Raw genomic sequence first — 21411 nt, 5'->3', positions numbered from 1 at the left:
AGACGATTATTTTATTTAACAATCTTGGCTGTCGGTCGAATTTTAAAATTCGGTTTTCGCACTGACACGGTGGTTGTTTCAATAGACGCTTCAATAAAACATCTTCAAGGAAATTGCCAAGAAGTAATATTTACGAGAGCCAATACCCGCAAGTTACTGTTCATATAGTGCTTGTTGAAATAATGGTAACTTTTCACTTGTACGGTATGCAACAAGTGTTTCCTTTTAACCAATTAGCTTTTTTTTAACATACTAAGGCTTAGAAAAAACACGATGTTCTGTTTACAGGTGAAAAGTTTCCGTTATTTAACAAAAACTATATAAACAGTGAATTGCAGGTCCTGGCTCTCGGAAATATTACTTCTTGGCAATTTCCTTGAAGTTGTTTTATTGAAACCCTTTTTGTAATTTCTAGGAAATAGACACTAATTGGTTAATTGGTTTCCAAAGTGTCGTTCAAATCAGAAAAGCAAGCCAATTCCAATCCAATAAACGTGCGTTAAGGAGGCGATATCACGAACTGAAAAATTACCTTTCAATTGGTTAAAGGGATAGCACCTTTGGTATTTGGTGTGGAACCCAAACACTTCCAATATTGGCCTATCCGTAAAAAAAATAGATATTTGCGGCTTTAGTTAGTGATATATCGCTCAAACTGTTACGGATGTTCCATAAAAAAATGCGTTGAGGTTATTTTCCATCTAAACTGTAAAATAATCGGGGATTCTAAACAATTCAGAGTCCATTTGAGGGCACCTTACTAAATTGGTTTTCTGGGCTGAGAATAAACTCCCGTAACGTTTCACTGGAGTCCCCCCCCCCCCGCCTCCTCTTCACGTTTACAGAGGTGTTCAGGGAGAAGTTAATTTACAGGGGTCAATCTACTAAAGGTTTTTGCCGTGATTGTATGCCGCTTAGAGAGTTTACGCGAAACGCTTTATAGAAGTTTGAACGACAACGTCACTAGTACATATACTCAGTTGTAACCTAAAAAGAGAAAAAAGGTAATATAGAAATCGCTTTTAAATAAAATGTGTGGAATGGAGAGAGCACGAGCAATTAATAATAATAATTAGCTAGGCTAATACCCAAGGCACCACTCATCTAGTGACTTTTAATGCCTTTATCGCGGTGGCTGGGTGAAATTGCGTAGCAGGGTGCTAACAAGCCTTTCGTGCCACGCGAGCCGACAGCTTTTATGGAGAAAGGAAACCGAAGAACTCGGGGAAGACCCCTTTAATCAGTTACACCGATAAGTAGGAACTTTAACCAGTCAAAGACATCGTTGCCCAAATTTTTGGGTTTTGAAATTCAATCTCTAGATGCTATGGTCAAAAAGCTGGTAAAAAAACACCGTTTGTCAATTCTGACATATTTTTCTTGTTAGACACGCATTTCGTAGTCACGTACGTTGTATGAGAAGGTCTTGTTATAAGCGAATAACATTAGAGATATAGAAAGGTTTTTAAGTTTAAAAATAGGGTTTTATGATAGCCAAAATATCTCAAACTGTATTATTTTTTGACATTTTCGAAATTTGTATCGCCTTATTTGGTAAGAGTCGTCACCAACATAGGCTAGATTTTATCAATTTTAATTGTAATGACGCTAAAAGAACATTTAATTTTCCTCAAGCTATTTAGCTTATAATTGCCGGAGTAGAGGCTTGGTAGAGGGAAATTGAATATTTTCTCGTAAGAGACGTATTTTATACCTGTGATATTATACGACTAGTTCTAAAAATGTGTGTATACCTTATTTGTTAAAAATTTAAAATCGCGGAAACCTCTAAAGATAACCACTTAAAATGTTTACATTTTCAAACTTTGCTTTTTCATTTAATCTTTCCTCTTTCGTAAAGTATTGACATGGCGACAAATTAGCATATTCGTCCTATAGCGTCGCTTTGAATGGGTCGCGTAACTTATTGAAAGACCTTTTGAGAAAGGATTTCGCATTTCGAGCGAAAGTTTTCCCCGTTGGCCCGCCGAGAAAAGATGGCTGTCCTTTATCTCCCTCGCGTGAAATGCAACCGAGTTTTTGTTATTTTGTAACAAACATAAATTGAGGGATCGAAGAGTGGTTTTTGGGACGCCGATAAACAAGGGGATATCTAGTCGTTGGAGCACCCTTTGTATTTTACTATTTGCCTTCAAACCTCCGAAAGGGACGCTATATATTTCTTCCTTATGCAAATATCAAAGCTAAGCCTAAACAACATTTATCGCGTTTTTTTCATTCGTCCGCTACGAAACGCGTAACGTTAAAAAGAGCTTTAGAAGTAACAAATCCGAGATATATATTTTTTCCAAATGTCAACAGCGTTTATAAATATATCTTAAAATTGTAATTTTTTTCAATGTTCACATTTTTAACCAAACTTACGCTGTAGATGTTTCACGTTCAGACCACTATACTATTAAAAATATTTATTTAAAAATAGTTTTAGTCTTGTATAAATATATTCTTAGTTCTATAAAAGGTTTAAATACTGACAAGTTGTTCGATAAAATGTTATTGTAACGAGGCCCCTAGTTAAATTGCTTGAAACACGTACTTTCGCAGGCTACAGCTGATTTTTCAGAAGATGTTTTGGATTCGAGTTGAGAGAGCTTACCCATTGACGGTTTTGTATCCAAGCGATCACCCGCTTCGGAGTTCCGGCAGAAAGTGGGTAAACGCTATTGACTACGCGAAAGGCAGTGATTTCGAATCCAGGGTTTATATTATCTTTGGTATAATACAGGGGCTAAAATTTCAAATCTCACTGTCCGAATTCGGTCTTTTTACAGAAGTTATTTTAATATTGAAGATATTAAGATGAAAGAAGTATAAAATTAATTTCAATCGATTCGTCCAAACAGAAAATCGCGTCGCCGTTTACCCAGTTTGATCCAATTATCTAGAAAGACTAAAATACCTTCGTAACGCATTTGGCCAAGAAAGGTTTAATGATCTAGCCTCGATCCATGGACACAGAGATTTGTACTGAAATTTTGTTATCAATGAATTCATTGACGAATGAGGTATTAGAAAAAAAACTTTTTTAGCAAATATTGCGGTAAAGATTAAGAACTGTACATTTCCTTGCTTAAGTTTTAGGTGTATATTTCGTTTGATAAAAAATAATGGCCCGGGCCCCCACGGTGGTTTTTTCCGATCGCCACCGCTGAGCTATATAGGACCTGTTAGCGGACGAATTTCCAATTTCGATGACTTAGAGGTATAGAGTTAAGGTGGTTTCCATAAATCAAACCCACAGAAAGGCCTTAAAATATTTAAAATGGCATCTTGAAATTATTTATTACGCAGACTTTACAGAATCAAGTGTTTTAAATCACGGAACGACGCGGCCGTAATGCCGTGAAGTACCCCTGTGGTCAAATAACATTGTTGACCTCCTCACGCTACAAAGTGGGCTTTTCTTAAGCGGTTACTTATCGCCAGCTCCGCGTTTTCGATCTAGGGTAGCTAGTGTAGTCTTTTGACGTCACTTTAGAAAAATCTGCTATTTCGAATAACTAACTTTTATTTATTTATAATTAGGGATAATGACTATGTTGAGACTATACGTGGTCGAGACTATTTCCCAGGCGCAACAGAGGTGGGGGGAGGGGGAGACGTCGCTTTTAGGGAACCAAAGCGATACCGGGCTGATCTGGCTTTCTGGTAGGGGAAAGGGGCTTCCTAGCTGCTAGGGCGTGAGGAGGATTGGGAGCGACGTTTCAAATCGTCTCGACATCGCCATTGTCTCGAAATAGAAATAAATACATTATCGGTGTATCATATCCGGGTGAAAAAGATTTTCAATTATTCGGCAGCTACACCAAATCTCGACTTTAAAGCGGACTACCCAATCCAATCACTTCTCTTTACTCTCTCTTTGTCAATAGTTTACGGTGTAGAGTAATTATCGCCACCGGAATGGACTAATAGTTTGATTTAATGTAGGAAAAGTATTCGCGTATAGGAGTGAAAAGGTTCGAAGCCCCGAATCCGACCAGCATCGATACAGCTTTCTGAACGTTTTTCTTTCAAAACGAGGAGCTTGACGTGATCGACCGATTTTCAACACTGGGCCGTCGAAGACGCGCTAAGGCCGAGATGCGCGCAATATCGCGCGGTCCATAAATATTGAAAGGCACGAATATCAATTTATCTTAGTAGGACGTCATGGTTTTAGCAGGCCAGTATAAAAATTGCGGATCGTTGGGGAGGGGAAGCCGGACAAAACAGGCTTTTCAAGCATCGGCCATCAGAAATTGAGTGATGCCTTGTTGAATCTTTGCGGGGGTGCTGTAGCCGAAAAAAAACCCGCCGCGGGGACGCGGGGTCAAGTGATAGTTCGCCGAACGCCCGGGATAGGCGTCTAGAACGTTAAAACCGCTTTACACCTACGACTACGCTACCAGGTAAACGTTCCGTTTAAATCCGAGAGAGTTAATCGTAAAACCACCTCCGAGTCCGAGCATTCGTTCGATTTTTTCTGGCAATTTCTCTCCGTACGCGGAACTGTTCATATATTTCTCGTAAAAGGGCGAAACTAAGCTATCTTAGCAGCGCGTTTCAGTGTGGTCCCCGTAAGTTTAAGGAATAGGAAACTTACGTCGTCGCTAGCAGTTCGCGTCGAAGGGTTCCGGGCGTCGATATAAGTAGGCATCGTGAAGGAACGCGGGGCTAAAGGTGACGGAGGTTACGTCAGGACCCGCTGTTCGCGATCCGCCGCGAAATTCAGTTGATAAAATTTATAGCCGCCATTTTTGACAGGGAATATATGTACGAATGTAACCCTAGTAAAAAGCGCGGATCGCCAGAGAGACTCTGAGGGCAGTGTTCCTCCAAACACCTGGAAAGAGAAATATCTTGGGGAAATTAAAAAAGAAACGCGTTTGAAAAGAATTAAGGAAATTTTGTTGTATTAATCCTTGAGAAAACGCAACCCGAAAACGAAACTAACTAGGTTGCCTTACTCCGGAGCGAACGTATATTAGTCGCGTCGTTTAAACAACCTTTTTTTCCAATCTCGCAAAATGTATTTATGTATTCCACGTGAGCTGATCTATGAAGGTGAAACTCGCGTGTTAAAAACTTTAACCAAGAATATCTTGGACCACGCGTAGACATTTAAGATTTGAGCACAGTTCCTCGCCTAAAATTTCATTGAAATTACGTAACTATACCTTCGACTATGAGAAACATTTAGTCATTTGAGTCGGTGTCAATTATGGAAGCAGCGGCATTTTATTTGAGGTAGGTTGTAGGCCCGTATTTACAAGACGACGAAATGCCTTCATAGTCGCTGGTCCGAGTTATGGTATTTTCATTGCAATCACAAAGACGATATTTTAAGCCTAAAACGCAATTTATCTATATCTTTGTTCATACAGCGTCTATCCGATCTCTCGTCATCGGGTCTTCTACAAAAAGGAAATAAGACAACTTAAGTGTCACGGAGTCATTTAAACCAGTTGTTCTAATTTTAAAATTTCCGGAGTTTGAATTGCTTATGGGCCTTTATTTTAAATTTGGAAGCCCCCGTCATTTCGTCTTCTGGGCTTTACTTTGCATTTTGTAGCCGTTTATTTTTTCAGTTGTTAGTGTAATAGACAAGCTAGACTCATCCTAGAAAACGGCCAGGGAAAACAGTTTTCGCGCAATAATACGGCAACGTTTTTAGCGTGAGCTTGACCTCTCTAAATTATCTTCTTCTTATACGTTTCGATCAGGGTTTAAAAAAACCCGGGTTTTTTTTTAAACACCCAGCCCATTGGGCTTTTTTGGGTTTTATTGGGTTTTTTTTGGGTTTTTTACCTAAAATGATACCCTAAATCGATGATTTACTTCATTTTTATTTTTTATTTTCAATTTAGCACTACTTAATTATCGCTCTTATTCTTATCTTTCGTAGACGTAAAGTATCGTCTGCTCCATGTTCTGCTAAATATTTATTGAAAGTTGCAGAAGTTTAAAACTTACTGTTTAGTTAACACTGTTAACTTGCTACTGTTAGATTAGTGTTTACCAAAACACTGGTAATGTATTTTGTGTAAATACGTTTTATAAAAAAGCAATATTTTTGTATTATTATAGAATTTAAAGAATTAAAGTTTAATTTTTTTAATTCTTTAATATAGTTTAATATAGTTTAATTATTAAACAATAAATTTAAACTTTTTTCGTCATTTTTGAAACTATTTAAGGTGGGTTTTTTTAAGTGGGCTTTATTGTGGGTTTTTTAAGGTGGGTCCAACCCAAAATAACCCGTGGGTTTTTTTGGGTGGGTTTTATAAATTCGAACCCTGGTTTCGATCACGTAACCTTTAATTAAACCAGTTTTGAATAATTTCCCAAAAAAAAGAAGTAATTGATCCACCTTTCGAATTAGTTTCATTCCGATTTTGAATGGGGGAAATGTATCCTACAAAAGAGAAACCGCAATGCCACAAAGAATCTTAGGTTAGCCATCATTAATAAGAACGTCAAATCTTAGTTCATAGAGAGTTTTTCTATAATTGCCAAATTAAAATAGCTAACACATGGAGAAACAGTAAGGAGTATCGCCTTGTATACTTTCCGTGATGCTATCGGGTGAGGGGGCTGAAAATGGAACAAATCCTCATATTCGTATTTTCTCTCTTCCGCACACTTCGCGGCATCCAAGGGCGTATTCAAGGGGGGTTTGGGGTTTAACCCCCCTGAAATGGACCAAGGGAGGGTGCGGGGGTGGTTGCAAAATGTAAGTGCCTTTTAGGTCTAAATCGGGGGTGCGCAGTTCAAAACCCACCAAAAATGAAATCCCAGATCCGACCTTACAGGTTAATATTGCTTTACAACATGTCCTCATACTTCTTCTCCGGGTGAAGCGAACTAAAAAGGGTCAGCGTAAATGGTGATTATTGTTTGTGATTGCAGACGGAACGGGAAGTGTGTTGTTCGTGCGGCATGTTGATCGCGGACCGATATCTGCTGAAAGTCAACGGGAGTTCGTGGCACGCCTCTTGCCTCAGATGCTGCGTCTGCCAGGCCTTCCTCGAAAGACAGCCCTCCTGCTTCGTCAGAGGCGACCGGGTCTACTGCAGGGCGGATTACATCAGGTAAGACCTCACTCTTCTAAATATAGTCAATACCACCTTGCCCGAATCCAACCTAAAAATAATTTCAGTGGCAGTCCAAATATCTTCCATAAAAGTACCATTTATGACGTAGGGTTTCAACTCTTACAGTTACGTCGCTAGTTAAGTTGGACCAGGAATGCGGAACCCTACCGCGTTAACGTCGCTGTCTCTCTCGGTGATATTCTGCTTTGAATAAGGCGCCTAAGGTAGTGCCAGGCTATTATTATTCTTCTTCTTACCTCTAAGCGCCTCGAATGACCTTGAGATCTCCCGTTTTTAAATTGCGGCCCTCTATTTTCAGTCCTGTGACTAGCATCGGTACTATTTGTAGCAGTTGGCCGTGAAGCTACTTAGTCAACGGTCTTAAATTAAGCCTACTGTATATGAGTACACTTTCTAACGTTTATAAAGCAAGCCAAAAAAGCGCCGCGAAACCTGGCGGTGGAACTTGCTTTCGGTAGGGAATTTATATGAAGGCATTAAGGCCTCGAAAGCTTGCAACCAGTGTCTTCGAATTTCTTGTTCTTCCGCACACACACAAAACAAGAGTTCCTCGTAACAACGCAGTTGCTAAGTGAATTTTTAACGACATCTACTAAATTATTTCCATAAAATATAATTTCATTTTAACAAAAGTAATTTGGAAATATGTAATTGTTTTTATAAAATAGTCCCAAATTTATTTATTTTATTGAAGCGTCTATTGGCAACCGTTGCTTTACGTTTAACCAAAAATGTCCACTGCCCATGAATGGAAAGTATGTAGGATCTTATGGGCCTCTGCACTCACTATTTTTCGATATGGAAAGTGATTTGAACCGGAAATTAAGTAATCAACCCCGACATATACGCCCCGCCTGCAAAGTTCCACCACAACAACCAAGAAAGTACACCGAATGATCATTTTACTCCATTACTTAGGTAACGAACAACGGATCGGGTTATTCAGGTCGTAACAGTGGCGTACCTAGGGGGGCGGGAGGGGCGGTCCGCCCCGGGCGGCACTTTCTAGGGGCGGCATTTTTCACTCAAGAAAAATATTCGTGTTTCTAGTAATGGTTAACGTTTAGTCTTTTCCGTAGTGAGCAGGCCCGGATTTAAGGGTAGGCATCCTAGGCACGTGCCTAGGGGCCCCCCACAAAAATTAAAAAGATAAATTCCAAAGGATTGAAAAAACCAAAAAAAAAAAATAATTTCACAAGATTTCTCGAGACTTAACTACGGCCCTGGGGAGTTCCAGAGTGTCCCTTTTTAGTTCATTTTATAACCTTGATTTTATTTTATTCTATCACGGCACAAATTAAGGTTTTCAGTCCTTAGGAAGAGATTTTTCGATAAATCGGGGATAATTATAAATTAAGAAAGTATAAGCATATGTAACATAATTACTCATAAGTATGCTACTAGCTCTATTTCTTCACTAACGGTTTGTTTCACAGATATTTCGTCATCCGTACCCTACGTAATATTTGACGTCATATATGATGTCATTCTTGACGTCATCGAATCTGAAATGCCGATAATGCCATCGCACAAATAGCTCTACGTCTGATAAACCAACGACTTGCCACCACCCTTCTACGCTTTGTAACCCGGCCACCGGTTTAAAGGCATTATAAGTCGCTAGATGACTTGGGCCTAAGGTGGTGCCTAGCTGATTATTATTATTATTATTATTATTTTTAGTTTTGCGTTTGTAGAGTGTTTATTGTATGAGGACTTAATAGTGTAAATGTTGTTATAATTTTCGTAACTTTTCCTAACTTTAAAACGCTAAAATTGTAGGTTGAGCTTCGGCCCTGTGTCCGAGCCGCCCTGTTATAAAAGGGTGTGTAACTACGGCAACTAATAAACCTGTAAACCTGTAAACAAACCGGTTTGAACAACCAAGGCTTAGGAGCTAAAATGAACTACAATATAGTGTCAAGTTGTTGTTAATGTAATTAATTTGCAAATTAATGAAGTTCTCGGAGACTCACGTTCTAAAATAAATTTGCATTGTCAAATAAAAGAAGCAGGTTTATTGGAAAAAATAGTTGAAATTCAGGTTGATCTTTTCTGGTGCATCTATAAGGTTGGAGTCTTTGCAGATTCTTTTGAGCCTAGGCCTAACTCATCTAAGCTAGGTATGTTTTTTAATAACACTGGTGGAATATCCCACTTCGACTTATTGGTCATTTTCCCCAACCTTATATTTTTCTAAATTACTCACTATTTAACTTCATCCGCACAAACCGAGCGAGTTTATAAATTTCAATAAAGCTACATTGGGCTGACTAAAATTCCGACACCGAAAATTCCTTCTCAATTTAAAGGTTTTCCCTACATATGTTGGTAGCCAATAGTGTGACTCGCAAAATTACTAAGATGAATAAAAAGGTTAAAATCTAACGTAGTCCACCTTTTTCCTGGTTCGTGGTGAAACAAACCGTTAGTGAAGATTTTTGAATGGAATAAAGGTACAGTGGCATACTTATGAGTAATTATGTTACATATGGTATAAGTATTATCCAAGTTATTAAATACGAATTTTACTTTCCTGAGTCCGGTGGCTACTAACGTAGTAATAACCGTAGATAAATGTTCGTCGAAGTTTTAGCCGATCGTGCAGGGGCGTAGGAACCTGGGGGGGGGGCAATGGGTCAATGCCCTAGAATTTGGCTAGGAGGGACAGCTAATGTTATTGCCCCCTGCCCCCCCTCCAACTTTTTGGTCAGTTGAATTCTTCAAAAGGCTCAAATTCTCATTTTAAAAGCCTATAAAACTTATAGAACCTCAACTGTGTTTCGATTTCAGTCTTTTCCCGCCAATTTTCACAGTAGTAAAAAGTAAACATGCATTCGTAGAAGCTACACCATTGAGTTGGGAATATTATAATACGTGTCTACGTACGCTATGATGGGAAAATATAATTTTAAAACCTTTAAACCACGAAAATCGAAACACGTGCAAACAATTTTGTTCGTTTTAAATACGTTTATCACATCTTAACGAATTATGAGTTCTACTTTACTTAACTTTAACTTACATTGTTAGACTGCCTTGAAATCAGCGTTGCCAGACGTACAATAATTATCGTACAAAACAATAATTTTAGGTTAAAATTTTGGTCGTACCATGGCAAATTCATGATCCGCCCCAGGCGTCAAAGGGTCTAGGTACGCCAGTGGGTCGTAATTTCAGATATCTGAAGGTAATCAGTTAGTCAGATCAGACTTGAATTTTATATCCCCCCCCCCCCCCCCCCACCGAACAATCTGATTTCAAATGTTATCTGTTTCATTATCTCGAGTAACCGATCTGAACTGATCTGCTATGATTAATTTCATAACATTCAGTTAGCTGTCGGTTAACAATGAATTCGGATTTACCTGAGAATCGGTTGAAAGCACATATATATATATATATATATATATATATATATATCGGTAGCATAGTCAGAAATTTGTCAAGGCGAGGGTCAGCCTTCGTACACAGTTCGGTCAAAGCTACGCTCAAGGGAAAGGAATTCTTAGAGGGCGTATATGAAGTGTTTTGAACATTTTGACTTATATTCTTGTATTCCCATTTCACTCTCAGCCAAATTTGCACTCCTCTGGTATATAGGATAGCGGTTTTCGCCCAGTTTACGCTGAATATTGGTTAGCAGAATTTCGTTGAACGAAGAATAATTTTCATCTAAGCTCAGAGGAAGGCGCCCGGAAAAAACGAATTTGGCATTAGGCGAAAGAAATGGTGACTTCAACCTAAATAACATAAACAGCGCTGCAAGTGGCAAAAACATGAATTTTGTTGATGCACCATCAGAGCCGTATCTAGGGGCACTGTCGCCCTTTTCTAAGGGAGAACTTCGCGCCCTCTCATATCGCCAAATATACCCAAGGCAGAAGTATTACAACTATATCCTATAGCGCCATTCCGGGAAGTGCAAAGAGGGAAATTAAGTGAAATGGGGGGAATGTAAGGCAAAGTCCTCGGGCCCGGCAGAGAAAGGGCTCACAAACTCGCTTCTTGGGGCCAACTACGAACAGAGCCCACCTGCTCGTGCTCCGTCTAAATTTGGTTCTTTAAAATTGTAGTCAGAATAGTCCTTGACTAAATAATTTTCGCAAGGCTGAGGAATAAATAAAGTTTCGCGAGAGGGCCTCTTGGATCGAAGTTGCGTCTTTACCAATGTACCAAGAAATTTTTCTGTTGAAACAATGCCAGGGAGGACCAATAAAAAGAGATAAGATGGGTAAATTTATTCTTAATACTTTACTTTGTCGCTTTTAGCTTTGACTACCTTTTATTCGATTGATAGAATTTCAAGGCTAGACAGTCTTGAATCTAAGTAAACGAGCGTCGTTTCGGTGCCACTGACTTTTCATAACAAGCACACCGAATGATTCTTCGAATACCCTCTATCGGGAAACTATATAGGTATACACTTATAAGGAAGATTTTGACGGCCGTGATGAAGCTCGTAGAAACGGGCGTGTCTTAAAGCGGGAAAACTCACGAGAAAAACTCTCGCGCCTCGCTACCCTCATTCGACGAAAACTCGTCATTAAGCCTAGTCATGGTTATTATATTATTAGCTTACCTGATTATCTCTTTTATAACCATACAAATACTTGAAATTAGGTATCAGTACACTTCTTTCGCGAAGAACATTATAATTACTTCAAAATATTAAGTACGATAACAAATTGAGGTTTTTAATTCCATTGTTTTATAAGACTTTTTGCGCGGGAAGATCGCCTATTTGTTACCATGACGACTCATTCTTTTCGCGTCAAACCTGGAGCCAATGAATTTGAAATGTCGTGTTACGTCTTAAGGCCCAAACACACATACGGGGTACGTTCAGTAGCAGTCAACGGAAAAAAAAACCCGATGGATTTGATATTTTCCACCGATGAGCTTTTTCGTAATAATGACGTCGTAAGTTGCTGAACGTTTTAATTCAGTCATCGGTGTTTTTTAAAATGGCGTAGCATTTATAGTAGTTTTACGTCAGTCATCGGAAAAACCGATGACTATCGTGACGTCAAAACCGGAAACGCGAAAAAGCGTACAGTAGGAAACCGATGTCACCGATCAGTAATCGGTGAGTCCTATGAGCGCTACTGAACGTACCCACGGTTTGCAAGCGATTTCGCCTGCGGTTTTCGCGCACGCGCCCACGCGCCCATTTTATATGTCACGCGACGCGACGCGATTTGCCAGAGAAATTTCGCGCGTGAAGGCTATGTGTGCATCCGCCTTATAATACTTGACGTAGTTAAGCCCAGCCTTTTTCTCGACGCGCTTTCGTATCACTGTCCCAAGTGTATACCTCTATAGTTAATAATATCAGCTAGGCAAATACCCAAGGCACCACCTTAGGCCTAAGTCATCAAGCGACTTTTGAAGTCATTAATTCATGTGGCCGGGTTACAACGCGTACGAGGGTGGTGGCCAGCCCTTCAAGCCACGCGAGCCAACAGCGCCCTACACTAACTATTACCGTTTACCTCAACAAGTTTTTATGGAAGGGGAAACCGAAGAGCTCGGGGGAAAACCCCTTAAACCAGCGGGGAAAGAACTTGCAAACTCAACGGAGAAGGAGTTGTTCCGAGTTTTCACCCAATGCCAGATTCCTGGAACGAGTCTATACACGACCAAAAGCTATCGTGACGGCCTCTTTTGGTTGCCATTGAAGACTATAGATAGGTAGATATTAGCAGATCCTATTAACGTTTCGCAGCCAATAGCGTAAGTATTAGAGCATTATGATGAATGAAATAGGAGCTAAAGGTAAATATTTAAGTGGGGTGGTGGAGTGGTTAGCACTTTCGCCTCGCAGAAAGAGGAGCCGGGTTCGAACCCAATCTGTGGCACTGGGTGAAAACTCGGGACAACTCCTTCTGCGTTGACTTTGCAAGTTCTCTCCCCACTGGTTAAAAGGGTTTTTTCCCAGAGCTCTTCGGTTTCCCCTTCCATAAAATCTTGTTCGGGTTAATGGTAATAGTTTGTGTAGGGAGCTGTTGGCTCGCGTGACATGAAGGGCTTGCCACCACCCTCCTACGCATTGTAACCCGGTCACCTGAATTAATGGCTTTAAAAGTCGCTTGATGACTTAGGCCTAAAGGTGGAAGCACATATAGCCTTCGCGCGCGAAATTTCGCTGGAAAATCGCGTCGCGTGACTTAAATAGAATGGAAGTCATGGCGCATGGGCGCGTGCGCGAAAATTCGCAGGCGAAATCGCTTGCAAACCGTATGTGTGTTTGGGCCTTAAGTTGGTGCCTTGGGTATTAGCCTAGCTGATTATTATTATATGCATTTAATTTTAATTTTACCAAGAATCTATTTGTTTATATACTTCGGGATACTATATAATAATAATAATAATAATAATAATTTTATTTGACATAACACCTTTTGTATTTACATTTTCTTAAAGGGCCAAGTCTAAAAAGACTTTTAGGCCACAACTCATGACGGAGTATATTTAGCAAAGTATTAAATTTTGAAAAATGATTGCTTCTTAGGTGAAAAATAGTGGATTTAGATTATTAGAGGAAGTACACAATTTTTAAGTTTGTAGAATAGTTTTTGGGAGGTTATACAATTGTTATTATTTTAGACGTTTTGATAATTTTTTTGTAATTACTTATATTTTTTGCTTCCCTCCAATTAATACTATTAAAGTTTTTAACACCGACATAAAAAATTGAGTTTTGCTTACGGGAAGTTTTAGCAAATGGAATATTTAAAGTAGGCGTCACTCGCATGTTATATTTACTTCTTTTAGAGGGTTCAAAAAAATTACAATGAGTGGAAGTAATAGATTTATATATAAGAATAAGAGAGCAATATGTATATAGTTGTTTAATGTTTAAGATATTTAGTGATTGAAAGATTGGTTTCGAGTGAGCAAGATATGGCTTTTTTTTTAAAATTCTAACTGCACGTTTTTGTAGACAAAATAGTCTATTAAGATTGCCATCTGAGGTATTGAGACGATTTTTAGCGTTGTTCAAAATAACGGTCGAAAAAACCGCCGATGAGTTTAGGAAAATATTCTGGCTGCGCAATCCTCCGCCATTTTCGGTGTGGAGAAACCGCGTTGCCAGGCAAACAAAAAGTTTGCAAAAATAAGACAGCAGTGTTGCCAGAATCAGATTATTTTGTTTGAAATACACTTAAGTTAGCCAACTTTCGTTTCCCCATAAAATGTGGAGGTAGAAAATTAATGGGGAGGGTTTCCGAGTAGCTTTGGCTGTACTAAAATTTTACCTCCTTCTTGACCCCTCTCGGGTATTTTACCTAGTTTGAGCCCCTCCCTTAAAGGATTTCTGACTACGCCACTTAATATAGAGGTATTTTTAAAAATCCATTTAGTTTATTTTTTATTTTACAAGATCTCGCGCTTAAAATAACAAAATTATTTTATATATTTTAAAAGGATTTTAAAATTTTCTACTGAACTTGACGCGTTCGTAGACACGGTCTCTCAAGCCGAGCTAACGCCATCTGTAATTGTAGAAGCAAACTATAAAATACGTAATACGAGTAAGGTTCGAGTAAAATATTGCGGGAGAATATAGTTCGAAGTGTATACATATTTCCCCCGTTACATTTAAAAGGCGGGAACAATCCCCAATAGGATTAACAATCAAGGGAGCTAAAGTTGACGCCTTTCTCGTATGTAAATAAGGACGAGAACAAAAAACTCGCCCTAACTTAATTTTACGAAACAGCCAGACTTTAAGCGCGTCGTATTTGCGTTGTACAAAAAAATGAACGCGAACAAATACAAAAGCACTACGTTGAATTTACGGGGACATATTTACACTCGACCGAACCAAAGGCGTTAGTCAATAGGGCGCTGACTTTACTTCAACGCTAGTCTAACCCGTAGTGTTCGTTGACGTATGGGAATAGGCAAATTCCCCGAGGGTTTCAGGGAGGCTTTTTATTGTCCAAATAAAAGCGGGGTCCTGATCAGCGGCAATTGTAGGAATACGAATTAAGCTTTCCAGTTTTTACGTATATCTTTTATTTCGTCCAGTTTCAGATCGAGGATCATATAGCCAGCGATGACATGTTACGATTGTCGCGCCGAATATACCCCAGGGGCAGCGTTAGGAAGCTTCGAAAGGGGAAGCCGAAGTTCCGGAGAGCGAGAATAATGTACAGGCAATGAATTGGGGACTCGACGAGCCCCGATTTTATCCGGTGGTGGCGAAGGCGGGGGGAAAGGAAGAGATTGGAAATAGTACCCGTGATTGAGGCCTAATTTGCCGATAAAGAGGACGAATTGTCCCCCCGGACCTCATGTCGCGCCAAAGAGCGAGCACCCTCTTTGGTCAAATCTATTTCCACTTGTTCCCGCCAATGCCCCCCTTCCCTCCCCCGTTCACTTCCTCGTTCTAGAAAATTTTTTGAATTGAAAGTCTATGGAAAATACTTCGTAGACCGTAATGATATTGAAAATATAAGACATAGAAGCGCGGGCTAAGGTGTATTTGACCTTTTATTCGGTTTGGGATCTTTACGGTCAGTGTCTTATACGCTGAATTTTATAATTAAACTTATTTTGGGAATATATAATTGAAGACTATAGCCCAGTTCACACTATGCAATTAATTGGGCCACTTACTTGAAACCAACTAATTGTAAGCAAGAAAATTGTACAGTGTGAACAGAAGAAGTTGGAACAATGGTTACAATTTTTCTGTTCACACTATTCAATTTTCTTGCTTACAATTAGTTGGTTTCAATTAAGTGGCCCAATTAATTGCATAGTGTGAACTGGGCTTGAATTTCCCCCAAAATTTGTTGGTCTTCTTCACTTCGTTTTGTATATCATACCTAAAATCATGATAAAAATTATCGAATATCGCTGAATTATTTAAATATTATCTATTATTAGTGAAAAAAATACGAACCGCAAAAGTTGGTTTTCAAGAAGATATATGAAGATTATAAATTAAATTATTGTTGTTACAATTGACATTTAATAAGATAATATAAGATATGATGTATGCGTTTTAAAACGGGGTATAGAAGAAGGTTGTTAATTTATGGTACAAGTTATTCAGAGCGAAATTCATCCGATTAAATTTATCAAACTTCAACCTAGTGATCCATAAAATAAATCTAATTAAATTGCTTTTTTATTTTAATTAGTTTAAAAACCAATTGTACGCGATTAAATTAAACGAAATTATATCATAATCAGTAGATAATCGTTAAATTTGTAGACTCTAGGTATACTAACCCTTAGTTTTAGTTTCAAAAGCTAGAACTTTTTAAATCCATTCTAACTGCGAACTTCAGATACGAGAGATTGAAGTTCTTAGAAAATCCAAAATATACGGATCATAAGTATAATTGAAATATATAGAAAAGAACCATTAGCCGCGCTATAAGGTAGGCCATAGATTACGTGACCACAGATTTGTTAAAATGGGTATAAATTAAATTAAATTTATGTAAGGAGTCCATGAATAATTGATAAAATAGTAAAAGTCGAAATGCAGTTAATTTAGTTTCTTTGTAGACAAAGTTTGAAATCAACTAAAAACATCTATACAATCTTCCAGAAATGTTCATATAGTTGCGACGTCACACATCTTGCATTATCAACCGGTTAAACCCGGGAAGTGTTTCACTAAGAATCACTATTGATAAATAACATGGATGATCAGGAAAGAACCAAAAGTGGCGAGACTCCATAGAGAGGTGTAAAATTTGTTGCTTAACGAAAAGAAGGTATTAATCTTTCTGCGCTACGGAAACAAAACTTATATTATAAAATGAATCAAACGATAATAGTTTGCATTCTACTTTGGTTTTTAAAAGCTTCCCATCCCTATTTGAAGATTTTATTTTCTATATTCGTAGTAACTAAGTTTGCTTTTTGGCGGCCCATACCGTTATTATAATCAACAAATTGAGCGTAATAAATAATTAGTCCTACAATTGGCCTACTGCGCGCCTGTAGAAGTGTTCCACACGCGTTACACCGGGGTTCAGGGATAAGTTAATTTACAGGATTTAAGCTACTATCGCCATTCTCTAGAAACCCACGTAGCCGTGATTTACACGCGCGATAATAAGCTTTTGTAATTTTAATTATTTAACAATAATCCAAGCGCAACTGATATTTTATATACAACATTGCGGAAGATTACAGCTCTTAGAGCGCGTATAGCCTTTGGGAGGAAAACACGCTCCCAAACCTATTTTCTCAACAAAAACCGCTGGGAAAAAAGCCTTTGTCCAAATACTAGTAAATTAGCGCTATTTGGGGAAGCGATCCAGCCTCGCGTCGTATAGAAATAAGCGTCCTACGAGGGAGTATGTCTGATTTGAGGGGCGCTTGTGGCGAGGGTATCGAAGCGGAAACCGATCCGTCGGATTAGCCGGGAAAAAGGGCGAGGAGTCGCGGCAACGCCACCAAACGCGATTACCGTCGAGCTAGCTCTCTTTCTCTTTGGCGCTCGCTGGCTGGCTTCGTCTATTAAGAGCTTTGTCGTCCGACGACCCTCGCCTCGATTTGACTATCGCGTTTTAGCGCTAAAGCTGTCGGCGGGGGTTCCGTTCGCGGCCGCCAGAACGCGTTTCACGCTTCTTTGATTTCGGCGGCGGCGGACGATTGCCGAATGAGCTCAGTTTCGACGTCGCTTTTTTATCGCGATGCCGGATCTTGAAAGAAAACGAGACCAGCAACTGCAAAGGCTGATTCCATTTTGGGGCCGATAATATCGCATCCCGTAGCCGCGGAAGACATTTTCTTCGAGTCAACATCAAAGAGTTATTGCAAGATGAGGAGAAAGTGATCATTTTTACCGAAATATTCCCTATTTAACGCGAAATTTAACTTTTGGTTTCTGGTCAAAAGGGGGCACACACCGTAGCTACTCAATCCAAAAATAAAGCGCGAAATTCCACGTTTCGCTCTTAAAACGGATGGGTCGAAGGTGACGACCTTCACGGTCAACTCCGGTCAAGACCCTAGATTCAAAATTTTACAACCAACCGTCGAGCCCGTACAAATTGAAAGCGAGGCTGCTTTTCTTATAAATTTCGATCGCATTCTACTCCCAACGGAGAAGGCTCAAAGGAAGAACGCGCCTCACCCCCGCTTCGACAAAAAAGCGGACCTCCTCAACATACAAGCGGGATAAAGTCTACGGGTCTACATAATGAAGAAAACTAAATTCAGAGAGCGCAGGGAGGGGGAGCGATGCCGCAGGGGGGGGGGGGGGGCTACAGTGTGTGTTCTGAGAGGAAGCGAACCATCCGGGCGTGAGAGGCTCGTTAGAGAGATCGATGCGCCTAGTGCCCTCCAGGAATTGGCCGCCCATCTCCCCCGCCCGCCCGTTGCAAAGATATCGGAGATGGCCACCCCCCCTCCGCTGTAATCGGGTTTGCGCTTCGCCGGGGAAAGGGTACGGCGCAAATTGGCAAACAAAAGTTTGAAGGAACAGTGCCAGCAGATAGAGCGGGGGAAGGCCTTTATATTATGCAATTTCTGCAGCGTCCCAACTTCGGCGGGCTACACTTTCTTCGACTTCATTTTTCTTTTCTATTCGGGGATTTTGTTCAACTTGAAATAGAGAAAAGTTTGTAATTCAGTTTTCCCGCTTTTTTTCCAGTATTTGAAAAAAGAGGCGAATGTTTGTACTTGCGAAATAGAGCCGAAACCGAAACCGCGGTACCATTGAGACGCTTTGAAAGCGGAATATAACCTTAAGTGGTATTAACATCCCCTCCCCAATGGTTGCAACATGCATTGGTAGTTCCCTCCATCGACCAATAAAAGATTATCCTAGACGGTCATCCTCTCAACTGAGCCCTCTACGTATACCAGCACCATCTTTAGAAAAAATGTAGCCGCCGCGGAATTACGTCACTATGGATGGGTACGATTTACGTCATGAACTGTTTAAGGATGTTTTAATTCAACGAATAACAACCGGGAGAATGAGCCAGATATTCTACCCAATTGCGGCTGATCCCCCTCCCTACCCCAACGGAGGATTAATTTGAATAGAAGACAATTTTAGTACGGGCGAAGATACGGGATATCTGTCCTGGATAGTCTTTTATTTGTCTACGCTCCCTAGAGTAGAAATTGGTGAATGATTATTTTTAGTTGGACTAGGTTAAAAGGGGAAAATTCTGTAATACGAATCGTTTAACATTGAAATAATTTTACAGGCAATTCGGAGCTAAATGCGCCAAATGTTCGCGGACGATCCACGCCTCGGACTGGGTTCGTCGGGCCCGGGAACAAGTGTACCACTTGGCTTGTTTCGCCTGTGACGCTTGCAAAAGGCAACTGTCCACGGGAGAGGAATTCGCCCTTCACGAGAACCGGGTGCTCTGCAAGGCGCACTACTTGGAATCTCTGGACGCCGGCGCCGGCAGTGGCTCCAATGATGGTAAGCGAGTAAAAGGTCAGGTAGAGAATCCTTTACGCGGTGTCTAAGGATTCTGAGCGTTGTTACGCAGAGACGGGGGACGGAGAGGGCCAGCAGAAAACCAAAACCAAGAGAGTGCGCACTACTTTCACCGAGGAGCAGTTGCAGGTCTTGCAGGCCAATTTCAACCTGGACTCCAACCCGGATGGCCAAGACCTGGAGCGGATTGCCCAAATCACCGGGCTCAGCAAACGGGTCACCCAAGTTTGGTTCCAGAATTCCCGCGCACGCCAGAAGAAATACCTCAACAATCAAGTCAAGAAAGTCCACGGTAAGTTACGTCGCCTATTCGTCGTAAATTTAACCTAATCAATAATTATTTTCCCACTAGGGGGCGTCCTAAGCGCCGTGGGTGGCGCCGCGACCCCGTGTCCAGGATGCGGCATGCTGTACTGCCTGTGTCCGGCGGCCAGCGTTCATATGACTATGAGTCAGGTGGCGTAACGCGAAACCGAGGTCAAACGGGAGAGGTCAACTACTATCGCGAACCCGTCGCCCCACCCACGAGTTCGACTTCTCCACCGGACCTTTGACAATTTAATACAAGTTCCTTTCTATAGATGTTTTTGACTATGACGCCAGTGCGTGAAATCCTTTTTACCGGTGCCAAAATAAACTATATTCTCCATTATATATAAATCCCCCCGCGTAGTATTTGAAACTTTCTATAAGTACCAAAAACCTCGTTTGAGAGATATTAAATAATACCACGAGTGTATTCAGGTTCGTGGGGAGTTTAAAGTCGGCACTAAATAGCCTTTGTTATCGTCATTTTTGGAGATATTCTCCGCCTTCACGAAGAAAGGCCGCGATTGGCCCGGGGAAAAGGTTACGAGAGGAAAGGCGCCAGGCCGGGGTTCTTCTTCCGTGAATCACGTGCCAAAAGGCGTGTGCTGCGCGCCTGTTTTACGTTCACCCGAATACATTTTTTATTATACTTAAGTCGTGGCCGAATTATCGGAACCGATGCTAAGTTAAACCTCTATCGAAGCTTTCGAGTAAAAGCAGGTTCGTTCGCGCAGAAACTTTCACGCTTTTTTGTCTTGTAAGATTCTTAGCGGAAAAATGAGAAAACACGGAAAATTATCCTCGTTTGCAAGGAATTGAAGAACTCGGACTCGTTGTTTTGGAGCCGCTATCGGTGATAGGTACGCCTAATTTGTAGTGGCGTAGAGCTTCTACAAATTGGAAGCACCGTGGCGGCATTGGTGTGGTCAAATCTCTCGCTATAGGGGTCCCAAAACGACGTTGACCGTGACCCAGAACGCTCATTAAATTACGCGCCAAATATTAATCAGAATTTGTAAATAACTATGTAAATAAAAAGAGAATTGTGTCTAATATTTCAGCTTCGTAAGAATTATGGACGTGGAGGAAAACAGTTCCCATGTCCCCAATGACATAAGTCATAAAAGCAACTGGCAACTTTATAGTGTGATGGTAAATTTGGGGTAGTCTTTGCTCAGAGGGGGAGAACTAAAATCCTGACTGAAACATATTTTAGGGCTAATTAATTCTAGCGCGAATTAATTAAAGAGTAGGATCGATTATAAACGTTAGCAAGCACAGTGAATTTTAATAAGGACAAAAAACTGGTACATTAAAGCGACATTAGGTTCAGTTGCTTGAGATTTCCAAAGTTGAAGTACATAGGTGTAGAGTTCTATAGGCTGTTAGGCTACAGCTCTTTCAAACATTTCAGAGGTGGTCTCGAGCAACACAAAAATTTGCCTAAAGCCAAAATTTGTATTTGGTGGCTGGAAGCAGGGTTGGATATAAGGCACTAGTCTGACTAAAATGAATCGAAATCTGGGGGCTCACTAGTCAATTTGA

The 21411-nt window shown here is 40.3% G+C and overlaps 2 protein-coding genes across 2 annotated transcripts in view; both read left to right on the top strand.

Annotated features, from left to right (window-relative positions):
- Awh (LIM/homeobox protein arrowhead) overlaps positions 1-20219 on the top strand; it is a 29052-nt gene extending 8833 nt beyond the window's left edge. The window contains exons 2-5 of the mRNA XM_090172364.1: positions 6913-7094; positions 19316-19539; positions 19610-19849; positions 19910-20219. Coding sequence (XP_090028490.1) covers positions 6913-7094; positions 19316-19539; positions 19610-19849; positions 19910-20022 — 759 coding nt within the window. The 3' untranslated portion in view covers positions 20023-20219. The remainder of the gene's footprint in view (positions 1-6912; positions 7095-19315; positions 19540-19609; positions 19850-19909) is intronic.
- Positions 1-21411, top strand: part of LOC149948480 (beta-alanine-activating enzyme-like) — a 341035-nt gene that overhangs the window by 159823 nt on the left and 159801 nt on the right. The gene's annotated exons all lie outside the window — the stretch shown is intronic.

Source organism: Leiobunum rupestre, chromosome 4 (genome assembly GCF_980474605.1).
Source record: "Leiobunum rupestre chromosome 4, qqLeiRupe1.1.hap1, whole genome shotgun sequence".
Taxonomy (NCBI): domain Eukaryota; kingdom Metazoa; phylum Arthropoda; class Arachnida; order Opiliones; family Sclerosomatidae; genus Leiobunum; species Leiobunum rupestre.
Note: the sequence above shows the minus strand (reverse complement) of the source record. Positions and strands in the feature narration are given on the sequence as shown.